At 39.8% G+C, this 20,694-nt stretch overlaps 1 protein-coding gene across 1 annotated transcript in view; it reads right to left on the bottom strand.

The window, feature by feature from the left end:
• Positions 1-20,694, bottom strand: part of LOC107672858 (unconventional myosin-Ig-like) — a 60,228-nt gene that overhangs the window by 18,806 nt on the left and 20,728 nt on the right. Inside the window, exons 15-20 of the mRNA XM_016466233.1 lie at positions 13,884-14,050; positions 12,441-12,648; positions 9,551-9,774; positions 9,325-9,469; positions 6,545-6,649; positions 4,791-4,904 (exon numbers count right to left, since the gene is read on the bottom strand). Of these exons, the coding sequence (XP_016321719.1) occupies positions 4,791-4,904; positions 6,545-6,649; positions 9,325-9,469; positions 9,551-9,774; positions 12,441-12,648; positions 13,884-14,050 (963 nt within the window). The remainder of the gene's footprint in view (positions 1-4,790; positions 4,905-6,544; positions 6,650-9,324; positions 9,470-9,550; positions 9,775-12,440; positions 12,649-13,883; positions 14,051-20,694) is intronic.

Genomic DNA, 20,694 nt, shown 5'->3' with positions numbered 1-20,694 from the left:
CTTTGCAATCAGAGTAAAAGCTCATTCACAACACAATCACTTCCTGCGCTTCAGCACATGATTGACTCCGTAACCTTGAGAATGAGTAATCTGCTGGAAATAATCGTGAATGAATGACTTGATTGTTGCAGTTACTCAAAGAGTGTGACCAATCGACGTTGTGCATCAGTGAAATGTGTGCCTGGCTGGTACGCATGACTCTGAGATTAGAAACGGTCCTGGGGATGCTGTCGCATAAGCATGCACACCCATGTGCGTTATATGCTTTAAAATCCCATGAAATCATGCCCTAACTGTGGCAGATACACATTTGAATATACAGTCTCTTGTAGGAAAAATATTGATGATTCATCCTGCACTGCACATATATTTTTGTCCAATTAAACGGTCCCTAAGAAAAAAAAAGTTCCCAGTAATATTGCCAGCAGCCAACTTACGAGTGTCATTTTATTATTTACAGAGGCAAGAGAAATGATGTGAACCTATTGGTATTGGTTGTTTTTCTGCATTAATTAGTAATGAAATGTCATCTGATCTTCATCAAACGCAAACAATTAAAATCTTTTATGTCTTTATTGAACATTAAACATTCACAGTACTGTGGAGAAAGTAAGTGAACTTTATCTAGTTGCCTACCTAGTTGTTTATGAGTCCCTTGCTTGTCACTATTCTTCAGAAACAAATCATCCCGGTCCTGCGCATTCTTTGGTTTTCCAGCATATTCTGCATATTTGAACCTTTTACAGCAATGACGGTATGACATTTTATGACCAATTAATGCAGAAAACCAATTCCAATGGGTTCACATACTTTTTCTCACCACAGCATATACTATTACAGCATTTTTTTAATACTGCAATTTAATGTTTATTTTTATATTTTCAGTTTTATTTTTAACTTAAGTTGTGTTTTTGTCATTTTATTAGCCTTTTAAACATAGCTTGAATTTATTTTTATTTCAGTTTTAGTAATTCAACTTCAACTTATTTCAGATAGCTGCCAAGGCAACATTTCTCATTTTCAATTTTTCTTTTTAAAGTTCAAGTTTCATCTAATATTTATATTTTGATATTTATATTTCAGCTTTATTTAAATTACCAAAAACAATTTTTAATAGTTGTAATTTTAGTTAACAATAAGAACACTGCGAGTAAAAAAATCACAGGCTATGTTCAGAATGTAATACTAGAAATATTATTTTCATACTGCAAAGTACTTTTTAAAAATAGTATGTGAAACAGTAGGTATTATTCCACAACAAATCTTTTTTTTTACCCAATTATTTGTATAATGTCTTGATATTTGGCAGTCCAATCAAACAAGAAAGTTTGAAAGTTTTATTTAAAAAATATTTTTTAACATTATTTCTTGTTTAGTCAAAACATCAATTACTGATGGCTTACTGCATTATATGCCTACATAAAATAATACTTGCATATTGTGCACTGTATGTGCACAGTATGGCTGTAACAAAACTAAAGCCTCTTGGCTATTTAAAAAACAGGCCTTCTTTATGTTCAAAGGGTCTTTTGAGGTTCATTAAAGGCCAGTGTGTTGTTCTGAGTGTACATTATGAACAGCAGTAGGTGCGTCACCACTGTGCCTGCAAGAAACAGAGCGATCAGGCAGCGTTAAGCCTCTTTACTGCCACTTGGATGGACACACACAGGTTAATCACTCTGTGCCCTGCGGTACATGCGGCTGACCTTGCTGTCTGAGATTTTGAGAAATGAGGGTGGGCTTCATTCAAACAGACACACACATACACACAAAGACCTAAATAGCATTTCTGCAGTCACTTTCAAACAGTATGAAATGCTGTGGATTTCAAAGATGTAACACATGATTAACTGTGATAAATGATAGAATAAGTATGGAATGGATAAAAAGGATAGTTGTGGTTCTGGATGCTGATTGGTCAATACAGAGTTAAAATAAAACAAAATAAAATAAAATAAAATAAATCCTGTTCAAAAGTTTGGGGTCGGTAAGATTTTTTAAATATTTTTGAAAGAAGTCTCACCAAGGCTTTTTTACAGTCAAAAAGCAATGAAATTGTGAAATATTTTTACAGTTTAAAACAACTCACTACTATTTTAATATATTTTAATAATATAATTTATTCCTGTGATCAAATCTGAATTTTCAGCATCATTACTCCAGTTTTCAGTGTCACATGATCCTTCAGAAATCACTCTAACATGCTGATTTGATGCTCATGAAACAGTTCTGACTATTATCAATGTTGAAAACAGTTGTGCTGCTTCATATTTTTGATTTTTTTTTTGCAAATGTTATACATAATTTTTTTCAGGATTGATTTATTTAATAAACAGATCTATTTAATGCATCCTTTCTGTATAACAACATTGACATTACTTACTGCAAACGTTTGAATGGTAGTGTATAAGTATGATGTTTTAATAACACATTTAACTGCATATATGATTATAATAAATGGGGCTGCTTTTCCCAAAAGCATTGTAAGCCTAAATTGATCGTAGAACCCTTGCCACCAATGGAGCTACAATAAACGTAGGTTTACGATGCTTTTGGGAAATGTAGCCCTGAACAAATACAAAATACTATATATTTATGGTTATAGTTATCATAATAATTGTGAACAGGGTGTAGGGTTGCCCTGTCTGTGTCTGCTGCTCTAGAATATCAGCTGACATGATCAGCCCCCTGTGCCACGCAGAGCGTAGTGCGTCAGTCTGTGGTGAAATTAGATTAAAACCACAATGTACAATATCCTTGTCTGGGACTGCCTGAACCCATCCTGTGTGGTCTGGCTTGACCAGAGAGGCTTGTGAAAGTTCATAATATGCTCTCGGATAGTGACCCATTTGGTGCAGGGCTGCTGACGAGGCTGTGAGATTATAATAGAGCAAATCTCATAAAATCGGTCAGGACATGTCCAGGTCATACTGCAGTGCAAAATTTTGCTTTGAAAAACTGCAGCCTATTTTAGGACCGTTAAGATGTCTTTTGCATTGTGACATTATTTTCATGACAATCAAGCACAATCCCATCCTTATTCTCATTATTTAAATTGTATTTAAATTGTAAAGTATTTATACTTTATGGTAGTGCTAGGGTTATAATAGTTAACTAAAACTAAAACAATAAAAAGGTAATTTCTTCAAATAAAATAATCATTGATTGAAATAAAATAAATGATAATGCATAAAACAATAAAATAAATAAATAAATATTGATATAAATCAACAGCACAATTTATAAATATTCCTAAAATAAATTAATAAAATATATAATATATATAATATTTAAATATTTGATCTAGTTTCTCAATATTTCTCATTTTTATTTACTAAGTACTAAAATAACAAAAATGAAATAAACTAAAACTAAAAACTTAAAAACGATAGACATATTTAAAAAAAACAAATTAATAACTTTACTTAAAAAATGTAAATGAAAAAGAATATATATATACATATATATATATATATACGTATATATATATACATATATAACAAATTAAATATAATCTAATTCAAAATATTAACAAAAGCTAGTTCATAAACTATATATTCAATAATTTTAATAGTATTTGTTGTGCTGCCTTTATTTACCCTGGCTTTAGAAAAATAATAATAATACTAAAAACTACCACAGTTACATCCATATACTAAATTGCATGTGGTTGGTTGATTGATACAACACATTATTTGAGAATCACCACTGAGAATAATGAAAATTAAAAAAAGAATAAAAAAAAGTGAAATGTCCAGATGCATTACACTAATGAGAATTATAGGGATAAATGTGCTTAATTGTCATCAAAATAATGTATAAATTCCAAATAATCATGCTGCTCCTTAAAATAAGCTTTATTTCCTTTGTGCATTTTTATGTATTATCTTTCTTAGAATTTGGGGTGAAGTAGGATTTTTGTGAGATTGACTTAGCAGTATACAAACGATTTTTTTTTTCTTGCGCTATTCTGGTATCTTTTGAATATTCAAATCTGTAAACATCATAATGACAGCTGTAGCATGGAAATTATGTGTTAAAGAGTATGTGTGCATAATTGGCATGATTCAGTGCTATACTGCAGCTCTTGCTGAACTGCCCAATCGCTTATCTCTATCTCTCGCTCTCTGAGACGTCTGGTCCTGCTTCCGCTAGAGACGTGTGAAACATACAGATATGGTAAAAATGGCAGGTTTAATGTGCGTGTATGTGATTTGTGAAGTGGAGCTCAGACTGCAGTGCTGCACTGTGTGTCCAAATCCCTCTCTCACTGTATCGCATCTGAGAACGTAGACAGAATGTAGGTCAGACAACTCACACACAGACTGTTCTGGTCACTGAATTCACTCCGACGCAGCCAGAAGTTTGTGAATGACCCTGTTAAACCATCTGACGTGGCTGGTCATATGGAGCATTAGTGCTGTCATCTAATAAGAGAGACCAGTTGGTAGTTGTAGGCAAAAATCCATAAGCTAAAGACAAGGGACACGTGCTACGGAGAGTCAGGAGACAGCGAGTCTGCAGCAGACAGATGCATTGACCCACATTGCACAGTTACATAAAACAAAAACAAAACCCAGACAATGACAGATACCAAGACATGTCTGCTTTGTTTTTGAGGCTTCATTTCACACTCTTAAGAATAGTCTTCATTTAAGTTCTTTTGGAAACCAAAAATGGTTCTTGCATAAAAATGCTCCGAAACCCCCCTTTTTGGACCCTTTATTTCTAAGAGTGATATGCATGTTAAAGTGTGTGTGATTGGGTGTTCATATGCCTGAAATACTTACTGAATCAAGTGATATTCGTTTTTGCACTTTAAAGTGTTTTTTGGGCTCCAGCCTGTAGATATGCTTGTCTGTGATGAGTAGAGCTCTGTCCTTTGTGTTGTTGAACCAGTTGAGCTGGAGAAAAGAGAGATCAGGAGAGAGAAAAAGCAGAAATTAGGGGAACTAGCTTCCTCTGTCTGAGCTTGACTACAATTATAAGTTACAATGATATTCAGGGCTTATTGAAATTCATGAGCAACCTTTGCATCAGCACCGTTGGTATGTTTATGTACTGCTCCTCCATTGTACTGCATGTTCCTGCCTTTAAAAATAGCTTGTGAATTTGGGTTGGTGGTGTACCACTGGTAGTGATATGAGAGTGTGTATTACAGTCTTTGCTCAAGGCAGTCAAACACTGAGCACTCGGCTGTGCTTGTGATCTCCATGTTGGCTACGGTCAGAGGCGCTCATGACATGAGTGAGAAAATGAGAAAGTGAATAAGACTTGGAGTTTGCTGAAAGTGGGTGTGTGTGTGTGTGTGAGAGAGAAAGACTATCGTTTTGTCATGTTTATCCTACATATTAACTGTATGTTACTTTTTTTTCTTGGTTCACTCCTCATAATGTAATCTTATTTTATTTTGCATTTCTATTCATGTTTTTCTGTTAATAGTACTTATTTACTCCATTCATACTCACTCCTTCACATTGTTATTTTATTTGCTAACATTGCTTGTTTACTCCATTTGCACTATTGTTATTTTGTTTTATTTGCTAATATTGCTTGATTGTTTCATTCACACTATTAATCATTTATTTTATTTTATTTTATAACATTGCTTCGATATTCTAATCTCACTGTTGGAATTTTACTTTATTTGTTAACATTGGTTGTTAACTCAATCCAATTATTATTTTATTTTATTTGATAATATTGCTTCTTTATTCCATTTGCACTCTTGTTATTTTGTTTATTTGCTAATATTGCTTGATTATATTATTCACACTTTTACGCATGTTTTAATTTAATTGAATTGAATTTTATTTAACATTGCTTGTATAATCTCACTGTTGGAATTTTACTTTATTTGTTAACATTGCTAGTTTACTCCAATCACACTATTGTTTTTTTATTTGATTTGATAATATTGCTTGTTTACTCCAATCACACTACTGATATTTAATTTTATATGATAATATTGCTTATTTACTCAATTTACACTATTATTTTAGTTTATTTGATAATATTGCTTATTTACTCCATTCACACTATTATTTTAGTTTATTTGATAATATTGCTTATTTACTCCAGTCACACTATTGTTATTTTATTTGATAATATTGCTTATTTACTCCAGTCACACTATTGTTATTTTATTTGAAATTATATTGTTTATTTACTCCAGTCACACTATTGTTATTTTATTTGAAATTATATCGTTTATTTACTCCAGTCACACTATTGTTAATTTATTTGATAATATTGCTTGTTTACTCCATTCGCACTATTGTTATTTAATTTTTTAGATAATGCTTATTTACTCCACTTGCACTATTGTTATTTACTTTGTCAATATTACTTATTTACTTTGCTCAGTTATTTTAGATTATTTTACTTTATTTCTGTTTGCTTTTACACAGTTTATTCCTTTTTTCCCCGCTATTGTTATTTTACATTATTTCTTAGTTCAGCTATACCCTGCAAATGCTTTAGCAATACAAATGCACAGTTTTTGTCATTTAATAACAGTGAAATTGAAATGTAATAAACCTACCATCCTGACAGAGCATGAAAAGAGGACCTGGCTGTACTGGTCTTTGTTCTTCAGCTCTTTAGTGATGCGCACAAAGTTGGTGCTCGTCAAAGGAGAGTCTTTTGCCTGCAGTGGAGAGACGCATTACTGGATTTATGACACTAAATTCTGAGAAGCTTAGTCACACAAGCAACACAAACAACAAGCACACTTATGCTTCCATGGTTTCCTTGATATCAATTCAAATCAATGCATGACGGGTTTAAAAACACTGTCATCATCGTCACCAGCCCACTCCACTAATGCGTCAAACAGACATGACACCTTATCTGCAACAACAGATTCTCAACAGTGCTTCATAAATAAGCTTTTGACTCATTTAGATGACCTGAAAACTTCAAAGGTCTTTTAAAGCTCATCTGTTGTAGCCGATTTAAACTGCGACGACAGGAACGAGCATTCATGCATTTTGTGAGCTCTAAAAACATGTGTTGTCAAATACAGAAGTCACAATAAATGTTGCTGAGAAAAAATCCTACAGAATTCTTAGAAAGAAAAGAAAGCTCTTCTTCGAATACTGTATAGAGCACATGGACTTGCTCTTCATTTCACACCACTGGAGTGAGAATTAGTTGGAGCCACAGGGCTTTCGATTTTAGTTCAAGAGAGATTTTTTTTTTGCTCGTCCTTGAAAATGTCAAAGAATATGCAAAGAAAAATGTAAAAAAAAAACAAAAAAAACAACAACAACAGATAAGACAGTTTAGATCGAGAAAAGTCTAAAAAATGTTCTCAAGAAGAAATAAAGCTTTGGAACAACATGAGCATGGGTACATTTTTTGGTTAACCCTTTGGTTAACTATATTCTCCAGACAGTCAACCAGTTTGGTTAGTTAAAGCAGCAACAAACCAGCATTATCAGCATAAGTATGCCAGGACTAGGCATATGACGGTATGAAATTTTCATGTTGCGATTAATTGCAAATGCTTTTATCACGGTATATGGTATTATCATGGTATTAAGTCTAAATATTTAAGTGTTTGGTGCTGTGATGAACACTGCGAATACAAAAATCTGAATGGCTGTTTAAACCATAGATACTGTATGTATCTATGGTTTAAACCATTTAAATACGTTTTTAGAAAGTAGTGCAGCTGCATTGTTTATGGGGTTCCCGGGGTAACGGCTGCATTTCTGCAGTTTAGCGCCATCTGCTGTCAGAGAGTGAATGTGCGCTTTCATTCAGCGTGTCTCCTTCAGGTGTTCTGCCATGTGCTTCTCATCCGTGCTTGTTTACATGCGTATGTGCGCATGCGTCTTTCACGCAGCATTGATGGGGAAAATATTCTTAAAATGCATTCAAAAAATCTGGATAATTTGTAATAAATAATTATTCACGGTATTTTGAAGTGCCCACAATAACAATATCGTGCATATTCATTACCGTGATATATCGCAGTAATACCGGCACGTCTAGCCAGGACTAGCATCTGATCTAAGCCATTTTCAGCAGTGAAATCAGGGCATTAAGATGGTCTCGTGGATGGCTGTTACCTCCTCAGATGTAGCAAGAGACATCTCTCACCAAAAAACAACAGCTAAATTTAACACCTTCACGTGCGGCGGCCATGTGCCAAAGACTACACCAGTCGAACAGATTGATTTGTGTAGTAGACAGTAATTCAAAAGCATGAAGCTGGAAACAAACACACAGGTGGGGTCTATGAGAGTTAAAACAGGCTAATGTTTAATTAAACTGCAATAAGCAGTAGATGCAATCTGTTGATCTGTTAGTCATGTGCATGGTGTCAACAGCTCAAAATGTCAATGCCGTTTGTTTAGGCATAACAACAATAGACTGGTTTGGACAAAATGATGACTAAATAAAGTGGGACTTAATGATAATGGGCTTAATGTTTTGATGTCAAGATGCTCATGCAGGCTTTTAGGGAAATACCCAGGATAATTATATACTGTATACTACAGAGACATGCGGGGGAAAATAAAAACAAGATATCATGGCCACAAATTAAGAATTTTTGCCCATGACTTAATTTGTTCCCTATTTTAGGTAAACTGTGGTCACATTATACTAAGCTGTTCCCTCATTGCCACGATTGCCAAATTAATGTGACCATGATTTAATTGAAACAAGGAAACTAATTAATAAAACATTAATTAACACAAATTACTTAATCGTGGCAACGAATCTTTTTCTTGGCCATATTATTATTATTTTTTTATTATTTATGTTACATACATCAAGGAACATATTAAAAATGACTGCTTTCCCACAGAGAAAGGTTTGTGAATGTAAAAAGTAATTTAATTTACAAATTACATGAATTTACATTATACATTCATTTCATTCAATGGGAGCAAACATATTTTGTTCACATTTGAATACACATGAACATGAGTTCAGATTAGAATATACATGAATTCAGATTAGAATATAGCACATTTGTTGGACTTTTATGGAATTTTTATCATGCTTTTCATCATTTTTGGAGCTTGAAAGCTCACTTTTGATACATGGAAAACAGCAGCAAGAACATTCTTCTAAACATCTTCTGTGTTCCGCAAAAAAAAAAGAAAGTCATATGGTTTGATATGGTGATATATCAACTATTTTCATTTTTGGGTGAACTGTTCCTTTAAGACCGCCAAACATTCCTGCATATACCACTGGCCTTAAAGCTTTATTGAACTGCAAACTTTAATAAGCCAAATCAATGTAAAAATCCTGCATACTATGCAAAGTGAGAGTTCTAAATGAGTAACCTAATGAAAAACTCACATTGGTCAAGTAGTCTCTCTCCCAGGCACGGCTGTAGCCCCAGTCCACTCTCTCCCCGCTCAGAGCTGACAGAGCAGCTACTTTTGCCCTCACCTCCGCCATGTCAGATGGGGGGATGTTTTTAATCAGCTGCCGGGCCCACCATCTAAGAGAGAGGCAGTGAAAGCATGAGAGGAAGGCCAAACGGTTAAGAAAAAAACATAAAATCATGAAGTCATGGTATTACCGGCGGTAAAGGTGTTGTGTGATTCTGTGGAACTGCACCAGGGCTGCAGGCGGTGTCGGCCACTCCACACTCTTCCCATAGTCAGCCATGTTTCGAACGTTGGTAAAACGTCTCTCCACTTCCCAGAAGTGAGCCTTCACCTTATAGCATTTATAATATGCCATTATGGTATATATAGCCCTTATTTTCCTACATCGCATACGTGCTAATGCACCTCTCCAAACCTGCAGAAAAACATATATACAGGTTGAATGAATGTGAGTGAAACACTTTGAAGATACTGTAATTTAAAAGTGTAATTTATATATTAATATAAAATATGCCCATTTTATTCTGTATTTGACTGATGTAAAATACACAAATATTCAATTTCACCCAATAATATTGTGTGAGCAACCAAATTATTCACTTATTTTGGATAGAATGATGCAGGCAGTGGGCATAGAGGCAGCTATATACTGTTGGGAAGAGTTTTATTATATCTAACATACTGTTTAGCATTCATAAGGAAAATAAAAGGAAAAAAAGAATGCAAATTGGGTTTAGGAGTATTGAAGTGTGACTAATGTACAGTAACTCACAGAGTTATATGGCAGAGTGAGAAAGATAAAGATCTGCTTATTCACAATTGATTGAATATATGAGTACAATGAATGAATGAATGACAGAATGAATTATTGAATAAACGAGAGAGTGAATGATCAAAATGATTCAGTGAATAAATGAGTGAGTGAGTGATTAGAAGATTATGTGAATAATTGCGTGAATGATCAAATGATTCAGTGAATAAATGAGAGAGTGAGTGATTAAATGGTTTAGTGAATGTGTGAGTGAATGATCAAATGATTCAGTGAATGAGTGAGTGAATGATCAAATGATTCAGTAAATGAGTGAGTGAATGATCAAATGATTTAGTGAACAAATGAGTGAATGATCAACTGATTCAATGAATAAATGAGTGAGTGAATGAATGATCGAATGATTCAGTGAATAAATGTGTGAGCAAGTGAATGATCAAATGATTCAGTGAATAAATGAGTAAATGACTGAGAGTGATTTACTGAAAAAATAAGTGAGTGATCAAATGATTCAGTGAATAAATTACTGAGTGAGTAAGTGAGGGAATTAATGATCGAATGATTCAGTGAATAAATGAGTGAGTGAGTGAGTGAGTGAGTGAAAGGTTAAGTGAATGTGTGAATGAATGATCAGATGATTCAGGGAACAAATGAGTGAGTGAGTAAGTGAGGGAATTAATGATCGAATGATTCAGTGAATAAATGAGTGAGTGAATGGTTAAGTGAATGTGTGAATGAATGATCAAATGATTCAGTGAATGAGTGAGTGAATGATCAAATGATTTAGTGAACAAATGAGTGAATGATCAACTGATTCAATGAATAAATCAGTGAATGAATGATCGAATGATTCAGTGAATAAATGAGTAAGTGTGTGATCAAATGATTGAGTGAATAAATGAGTAAGTGAGTGATCAAATGATTCAGTGAATAAATTACTCAGTGAATGATCAAATGATACAGTGACTAAATTACTGAGTGAGTGAGTGAGTGAGGGAGGGAGTGAGTGAGTGAATGAATGATCAAATGATTCAGTGAATTGATGAGTGAATGACCAAATGATTCAGTAAATAAATGAGTGAGCGAGTGAATTAATGAGTTATTAGAAGATTCAGTGAATAATTGAGTGAATGACCAAATGATTCAGTGAATAAGTGAATGAATGATCTAATGATTTAGTGAATAAATAAGTGAAAGATCGAATGATTCAGTAAATAATCGAGCAAATGAGTGAGGGAATTATTAAAAGATTCAGTGAGTAAGTGATAGAATGATTTACTGAATAAATGAGTGAGTGAATGATCAGATTATTCAATAAATAAATGGCTGAGTTAGTGAATGATCAGATGATTTACTAAATAATTGAATGAGTGAGTGAGTGAGTGATTGGGTGAAGGATTGAATAATTCAGTAAATAAATGAGTGAGTGATCACATGATTCATGAATAAACTATTGAGTGAGTGAATGATTCAGGGAATAAATGAGTGAGTGAGTAAGTGAGACGGTCAGGTGGACAGAAACATGGCACCTGCAGCTGCTGAGTTTTGACTAAGTTGTCCTTTAGTTTAAGTCAGGCAGCATTAAGTGGGACAGAAGTGAAATCAGGGCAACTCGCAATGCAGATGAATAATTGAATGCAACAAGAATAATCCACCAATCATAATCATTATCACAATCACTGTTATTAGAGTCACATACAGCCTACACACCGGATGAATGAGTGGGAAAACCTAGAAATAATGAGCAGATATATTTATATCCATATCCTCATGTATGAGCCAACTATAATTGTTCAAAGCAGATTTGAATCAACATGTACTGTACATCCCATACAAATAAATATTGGTTTATAACATTCCTAAGTGCAAATAAACATTGCTTTACATATATACAGATATATTTATATCGGCTTTGAGTAGGAATGGTTTCCCACAAACAATAAAACATGTAGACGAGAACGTAAATATAGATTTCTGCTCTGCAAGATCAAATGTATGAGGTTGTAAAGACTGACTGAAGTGGAGGTGCAGAGGGAGCTGCTGTCTAGGTGTTATGATCCCACTCCACTGTCATATCACCTCTGAACACATAAAAAAAAAACAAAAAAAACTTAAGGAGTCAAGAATGATTAAGTGAGGCAGCTACAAAGAGCAAGAAAACCGAGAAATGAAAGAGGAGGAGGAGAAAGACAGGAAGAAGCAGAGGTACAGTCTCAACAACAACAATAAACAATGTTGATAGACAGAGACCTAAAGCGTCCCAGGAAACTGACAGATAGAGAGGGGAAAAGTGAAAAGAGAGTGTCTGTCACCTTCTGTAAGAAGAGCACTAGTATGGGGATGAGTGCGGCTCTCTCTTGCTCCAGTGTAAAGAGTGTGCGAGGTGTTCTCACGAAGAGCTTGGTGTGGCCGTACGCTACATCGTCCTCAAAGCCGTGCTGGTTCACGATGGCCTCCACAGCCTCCTGGTCAGAGCTCATCAGGTGATTAGGCCAGGTGTATTCACAGGTCATCTTGTACCTGAGCATGAAGATAAAAGTCAGAATTTATTTCAGAATTTTATTTATATTTATTACATTATGCATTTGTCAGATGTTTCAGTGCATTTAGCACCTACTTTTTATTGTAGGTGCCTAGCGAACAAAATGCATTTTTGACTGAAATAGCACATTCTATGTGGTACCATTTGATAGTGAATCTTTATAGAAATACTAATTTAATAAAATATTTTCATTTTGGTTCACCAGCACTAAATCAATATTAACCAGCATAAACTATGCATCTAAACCAATGGTCTTCAAGCAGGGGCTGCAAGATGGCTTAAAATAATTTAAAATAAGACAAATTAAAATAAGGTAAAACAAAAATGTTAACTATCATCATATTTATTTTTTACCTCCAAAACTGTAATTTTTAATTAAAAAGCAGGGTTCCCACATTCTTGGAAAACCTGCATTAATGAGGGAATTTTAAAAGTGTTGACATGGAGTCACGGAAAGTAACATTAAGAAGCATTAAGAACTCATGGATATTTCTAGAATGAATATAATTTTTTCTAGTTATGTAAAGATCTAAAATAATTTATCAGGTTGAAATATTATTAGAACGATTATTTTACAGAATATATTAATATTAATTAAAATAATATATTATAATAATTAATTAAAATGATTTACAGATTAGTTAAATTCATCTAAGAAGTTTCAAGAACTGAATTTTTAGTAGTTAGTGAAAGATTTTTTAAATTATTTTTTACTCCCAAATAAAAATTTCTCAGCAACTTCCACCAGGGTTATCATAGTTAACTAACTAAAACTGAAATTAAAACCTTAAAAACCATTTTCCATAAAATAAACGTTAACTGAAAAAATATAATAATTGTTAACTTTTTTTTTAAATTTCAGCCATTTGCCAAGGCAACATTTCTGATTTTGATTTAGTTTAACTTCAAGTACTTAAATAACTAAAAATAAAAACTATATAAACATAAAAAACCCTACTAAAAGTGTCAAAAACACACAACTAAATTACTAAAACTTAAACTAAAATGAAAATTGAAAATATAAAATTAAAAACGGACTCAAAATATAACAAAAACTATAATAGCATTGCAGTAATACTAACATACAAACATTGTGGTCATTACAGCAGAAGAACCAGAAATATTATGGGGGCCTGTAAATATTGTCTTGGACAATGAAGACCCTTGGAATCAAAATGGTTGGGAACCACTGATCTAAACTGTAACTTCTCACCTCTGCAGAAAGCGTGCATAAGGCTGTCTGTAGGCAAATCCAGCTCGACGCACATGCACATTCTCCAGCAGTCCCAGGTACGCCACTTGGTGCTGGCAGCGACCATCATCAAACAGCAGGGGGGACTTCACCTCATTCGGCTTTATACACCGCACATAGTATGGCTCCTGTATGAAAAATGTAATTTCATATCATTTGCAGAAACTGCCAAATAAAAGCATTTACGAAAGGCCTCAAAGGTGCGCTATTGAACTGCAACTGACCAAGAAGTTAGCTTAGTAGCCAATAACAATGATTTAATGAAGGCAACATGAAATTATATGGTTATGGTTCAAAGCTGTTAGTTGTACTAATAATAACAGAAAGCCAACTGCTGCAATAATAGAAAGTATCATTATGTAAAAGCTACACAATTTGCAAAGAATTAAAGGGACTTTTTCTCCCTGACCTTTCCTGGAAGCGTAAAGCTCACTTCATCAAGACTGCACCGTGTTACACTGATTATGACAATTCCTAGAACTGTGAGTTTTCCACATGAATAGAGAGCTCACTGTCCCCCTTCTCTACTACACAACAACCTCCTCATGTCATTATCGCAACATTTTGTTCATCCTTCCGTCCGTCCGTCCGTCCGTCCGTGTCTGTCTGTGTCTGTGTCTGTCTGTGTCTGTCTGTCTGTCTGTCTGTCATCCATTTATCCATCTACTGTGTCTGTCTATTTATGTCTATTTATTAATCTATCCAACATCCATTGATCCATCTATCTGCCTATCTATCAGTATCTGTCTATCTATCAGTCTATCTATACATCATCCATCCATCCATCCATCCATCATGTCTATCTATCTATTAATCTATCCATCACCCATCCACCATCCATCCATAATGTCTCAACAATAGTGACTGAACTGATTTTTCAAGTGATTCAGAGATATTGTTATAGTAGGTAACCTAAAATTTGTTTCATGTGATAACATCTAACTTAACTTGTTAAATGACTAAATCAAGCTGTCTGCATTAAAGGGTTAGTTCCCTATCTGTCGGTCACTTCAAGTTATGTCAATGACGACATTAGGGGATTTATTTGGGAGCCCCAATCATCTCTGACTTTAAGAGAAAACGCCAATGAATTTTGGCTAGTGGATTTTGCATACCTGAGCCACTCCCCGTGCATACCAGTATAAATAGGCGACAGGTGCATCCACTCATCAGATTTTTGCTTCGGAGCCGAGTGGATGAACATGTTTGATCTCCACAAAGCCATTTCATCATCTGTCTGGAAGCTGTTCTGGTTGGCGTTACGGTGCGAACAGCGGTGTCCCTGTCTCCAGCGATTCCCCTGGGGACTTCAACTAAAAGAGCAGATTTCCTAAAAGGAGGAGCTGACGAAGTCGTGGACGGCCCCTTTTATGGCCAGAAGCCGCTCATCTCCCTCCTCCGTCCTCACTACCCTCGATGGCGGGGCGGCCAGGGGGTACGTCGACATTCCCCAGGTGGAGAGAGCGGTTGCAGTGCACCTGTGCCTGCAAAATGCCGGCACTTGGAGGATTCGTCCTCGTCTCCCGTCCAAATCCTGTAAGCTGACGGCCGCTCTCACGGCCAAAACTTACAGTGCTGAGGGCCAGGCCGCCTCTGCCCTGCATGCCATGGCTATCCTGCAAGTACACCAAGCCAAGGCACTAAAATAAATGCACGAGGGTAGCACCGACCCGAGGTTGATGCAGGAGCTGCGCTCCCCGACTGACTTTACCCTCCGGGCGACGAAAGTCAAGGCACAGTCCCTCGGGAAGGAGATGTCCACTCTGGTGGTCCAAGAGCGTCATCTCTGGCTCAACCTGGCAGGGATGAAAGACGTCGACAAAGCACGCTTTCTCGACGCTCCTATCTCCCAGGCTGGGCTGCTTGGCGACACTGTCGAGGGCTTTGCCCAGCAGTTCTCGGCAGTGCAGAAGCAGACTGAGGCCCTCCAACACATCTTGCCCCAGCATGATGCACCACCAGCCACCGCTGCCCCGCGGGCCAGGCCTCAGTCTGCTCGTCGCAGTGGGCGCCCTCCTGCGTCCTCCAGAGCTGCTCCACCCCGTGCTGAAGCAACATCTAGGCCGGCACGTCGAGCCTCTCGCAGGAGTGCGGCGCCCCCCATGTCCCAGCCGGCCCCGAAATCGTCCAGGAAGGCGACAAAGCGGCCCTGACACGGGCAACCCGGAGATGTGGGAAGCTGCTCTTTCTCAGGAGACGGCGAGGACAGCGCCGCTCCTTCCCCTGGAGGAGGGCCGGGCAGAGAATCTTTTGTTTTGTTTTGTTTTGTTGCCTCTCCACGCATCTCTGGCCAGTCCCCCCGGGGACTTAGGGAGTTCTGCGGGGATGAGTCAGAACACGATGCCTTCTGTACCATCCAGCTCTACTTCCCTCCGCTGCACTACCACGGGTACGTCGATTGTTCCTTTGGTGCCACTTGTATGGTCTCTGGGGGCGTGGCTTGCGCTGCCCAGCCAGTCTCGCTGGCTCATTCGCACAATTCGACTCGGCTATGCGATTCAGTTCACCAGGTGACCTCCCAAGTTCAGCGGCGTTGTCGAGACTTCGGTGGCAGTCTGAGACGCTTCCTCGACACAGACGTTCCTATGGTTTGCGTTTCTCTTAAAGTCCTAATGCGTTGGTTTCTCTTAAAGTCCTCCCCTTCGGGCTTTCCCTGTTCCCCCGTGCCTTTACGAAAGTCACGGAGGGTGCCCTTGCCCCATTACGGGAAGCGGGCATCAGGATCCTCAACTATCTCAACGACTGGCTCCTCATGGCCCGGTCACGAGAGCAGTTGTGCGATCACAGGAACCTGGTGCTCCGGCACCTCAGCCAGTTGGGGCTTCGGGTCAACTGAGAAAAGAGCAAACTCTCCCCTGTGCAGAGGATCTCTTTTCTCATTGTGGAGTTGGACTCTGTGAATATGACAGCGCGTCTCACCAGTGAGTGCGCTCAGTTAGTGCTGGACTGCCTGAGTTCCTTCAGAGGCAGGACGGTGGTTCCGCTGAAACAATTTCAGTGGCTCCTGGGGCATATGGCATCCGCAGTCACGCCGCTCGGGTTGCTTCATATGAAACCACTTCAGCACTGGTTACACTCCCAAGTCCCGAGATGGGCATGGCGCCGCGGGACATATTGTGTGACCATCACATCGATGTGTCACCGCTCATTCAGCCCCTGGTTGGACCTTGCATTTCCACGGGCCAGGGTGCCCTAAGAACAAGTGTCCCGGCATGTTGTTGATGCCTCCAGTATGGGCTGGGGTGCAACATGCAACGGGCAGGCAGCCTCGGGGTCCTGGACAGGGCCTCGACTGCTTTGGCACATCAACTGCCTGGAGTTGTTGGCAGGGCACCTCGCCTTGCGACAGTTCCGGTCGCTGCTACAAGGCAAGCACGTGTTGGTCCGCACGGACAACACTGCGGCTGTATCGAACATCAACCGGCAGGGAGGTCTACGCCGCATGTCACAACTCGCCCGCCATCTCCTCTGGAGTCAGACGTGGCTCAAGTGCCATTCACATCCCGGGGGAGCTCAATTGTGCAGCCGATGCGCTCTCACGACAGCTCACATTCCCCGGAGAATGACGACTCCATCCCGAGACGATCCAGCTGATCTGGAGTCGATTCAGGGAAGCCCAGGTAGACCTGTTTGCTTCCCATGAGTCCTACCACTGCCAGCTGTATTACTCCCTGACCGAGGCCCCCCTCGGCACTGGCCTCGGGCTCTATGCAAATATGCGTTTCCCCCAGTGAGCCTCCTCGCACAGACACTGTGTAAGGTCAGGGAGGACGAGGAACAGGTCCTGCTGATTGCGCCGTACTGGCCCACCCGGACCTGGTTTCCGGAACTCATGCTCCTCGCGACAGCCCCTCCCTGGCGCATCCCTCTGAGGAAGGATTTCCTTTCTCAGGGACTCGGCACCATGTGGCACCCGCGTCCATATCTTTGGAACCTCCATGTGTGGCACCTGGATGGGACGCGGCAGACTTGATCTGCCGCAGGCAGTGATGGACACCATCACTCAGGCTAGAGCTCCCTCTTCTAGGCAAGCTTATGCACTGAAGTGGAGTCTGTTCACAAACTGGTGTTCTTCTCGCCGAGAAGACCCCTGAAGATGCATGATTCGAGTAGTGCTTTCCTTTCTCCAAGAGAGGTTGGAGTGTAGGCTGTCACCCTCCACCTTGAAAGTGTATGTGGCTGCTATCGCAGCCCATCATGATGCAGCGGACAGCCGGTCACTGGGGAAGCACAATCTCATTGTCAGGTTCCTGAGGGGTGCCAGAAGGTTACATCCTCCTAGGTCACCCCTGGTGCCCTCCTGGGATCTCTCTATCATCATGGCTGGACTTCAGAGGGACCCCTTTGAGCCACTGTATTCAGTCAAGCTTAAATTCCTGTCTGCTAAGACAGCGCTCCTGACCACACTCACTTCCATCAAGAGGATCGGGGACCTCCAAGCATTTTTGGTAAGCGAAGAGTGCCTTGTGTTCGGGCCGGCCTACTTTCACGTTGTCCTGAGACCCCGGCCTGGATACATGCCCAAGGTTCCCACCATGCCTTTTCGCGATCAGGTGGTGAACCTGCAAGCACTGCCCTCGGATGAGGCAGATCCAGCCTTGGCGTTGCCGTGTCCCATAAGAGTGCTGCGCATATACATGGACCGCACCAGGAGTTTCAGAAGCTCTGAGCAGTTCTTTGTCTGCTACGGAGGTCAGCAGAAAGGGAAGGCTGTCTTCAAGCAGAGGTTGGCCCACTGGATAGTGGATGCCATCACCTTGGTGTACCAATCCCAAGGCGAGCCGTGCCCCCTGGGGGTGAGGGCTCACTCCACACGGAGTGTTGCCTCTTCCTATGCGTTGGTGCACAGCACCTCTCTGGCAGACATCTGTAGAGCTGCGGGCTGGCCGACACCGAACAACTTCGCAAGATTTTACAGTCTCCGCATTGAGCCAGTTTCTTCCCGTGTGTTGGGTAACAGGTAATTGGCGGGAAGAGCTGGCCGGTGTCATGCTTGCTGCGCCATTCCCCCTCACCCGGGGATGTGAGCGCCTTTTTCCTCCTCCCGTAAGTTCCTCGGATGGCAAACCGTGGTTGAGTATCCTCCAGCACCCCCGGCAGTCAGACTGGGTGGAGCAGTCTGACGCCAGGCCCAGTATCGGTGTTAGCTTGCCCTGGTCTCCGGTCAGCCCCGGTACTGGGCTAGGTGTCCATATGGCTTGATTCCCTTTTGGCGATCCCATATGTGTATTCTTCCACGGTAAGTTTCCCCTCTCGGTAAACCCGTGACTTCCCTTGACAGATCATTCTGTCAGTCTCTGCTGGCAGTCGTTCCATCCCTACTCTCAGGTAGGACCTGCCTCAGAGACCCATTCCATATGTAGTACTGCCCCAGGCCTGGGTCAGTCCATATCAGTGTCTCCACATGTCACCTCCCTACAGGTAGGATGTGGCCTCCATAGCGCCCTTCTCTGGAAGGCTTGCTTCCCCGTCGTTACTGCCAAGCTGTAACAACAATCAGGAAAGACTTGAAGCAATCTTTCAGTGAAGGTCGAAATCCCTTCTATAAACAAATATGGTGAAATGGTGAAAGGAACAGCGGCTTGGATATCACCAGCAGCGATATGCTCACCTTTGGTCCCTGCGGGTACCAAGGTCAGCGAATTTGCACTGGGGCGGTGGGAAGGTTACTACCTTATCATAGCATTTGTCTGACATGTGGCTGCTTGTCAACATTTGCAATGCCATAGGGTTGTGACGGGGTTCATGTTGTGGCGCTTTCCATGGACCCCTAATGTCGTCATCGATATAACTCGAAGTGACCGACAGAAAGGGAACGTCTCGGTTACGTACGTAACCCTCGTTCCCTGATGGAGGGAATGGAGACGTTATGTCCCCATGCCACAATCTCGAACCATCGCTGGTTGACAGGGACAAGTTCTCGGCTCCTCAGCGTAAAACGTGATGTGTGGATGCACTTGTCGCCTATTTATACCTGTATGCACGGGGAGTGGCTCAGGTATGCAAAATCCACTAGCCAAAATTCATTGGCGTTTTCTCTTAAAGTCAGAAATGATTAGGGCTCCCAAGTAAATCCCCTAATGTCGTCATCGACATAACGTCTCCGTTCCCTCCATCAGGGAATGAGGGTTATGTTCGTAACCGAGACGCTCACCCCAAAATGAAATTCTGTCATTAATTACTCACCCTCATGTCGATCCAAACCCATAAGACCTTCGTTCATCTTCAGAACACAAATTAAGATATTTTTGATAAAATCTGAGAGCTCTCTGACCCTCTGTTGACAGCAATGCAACTGCAATGTTCCCAGACCCAGAAACGTAGCAAGGACACCGGTAAAATAGTCCATGTGACATCAGTGGCTCAACCTCAATTTTGCAAAGCTACGTGAATACTTTTTGTGCGCAAAGAAAACAAAAATAACGACTTTATTCCCCTGAGTTACTGTCTTCTGCCATTTTGGAGAGTATCACAATGCAAATGCACGCTTTACCCTAAGCGTAAACAACGCTGATTACGCCGATTACATTCATGCACGAGCTTCCCCTCCCCGGACGTAAACAACGCTTTAAGAACAAAAGTAATTTTGAGGTTCATATCAGGTAGAAGCTCTTTGAGGTAACAACCGCACATATTATTTTTTTACAGTGTAGAGAGCATGTGAAGTCAGGATGGATGGGGTGAGCGGTCAGATGAGGTACAGGTGTCCCCGCAGGACCAGAGGGAGGGCAGCCAGTCCTTTACTGTGACCTAAAAAAGCACAAGCTGCCCC

Source organism: Sinocyclocheilus anshuiensis, unplaced genomic scaffold, assembly GCF_001515605.1.
Source record: "Sinocyclocheilus anshuiensis isolate Anshui unplaced genomic scaffold, SAMN03320099.WGS_v1.1 scaffold132, whole genome shotgun sequence".
Lineage (NCBI taxonomy): Eukaryota > Metazoa > Chordata > Actinopteri > Cypriniformes > Cyprinidae > Sinocyclocheilus > Sinocyclocheilus anshuiensis.
The sequence above is the reverse complement of the archived record's forward strand: the minus strand, read 5'-3'. Positions and strand labels throughout refer to the sequence as shown.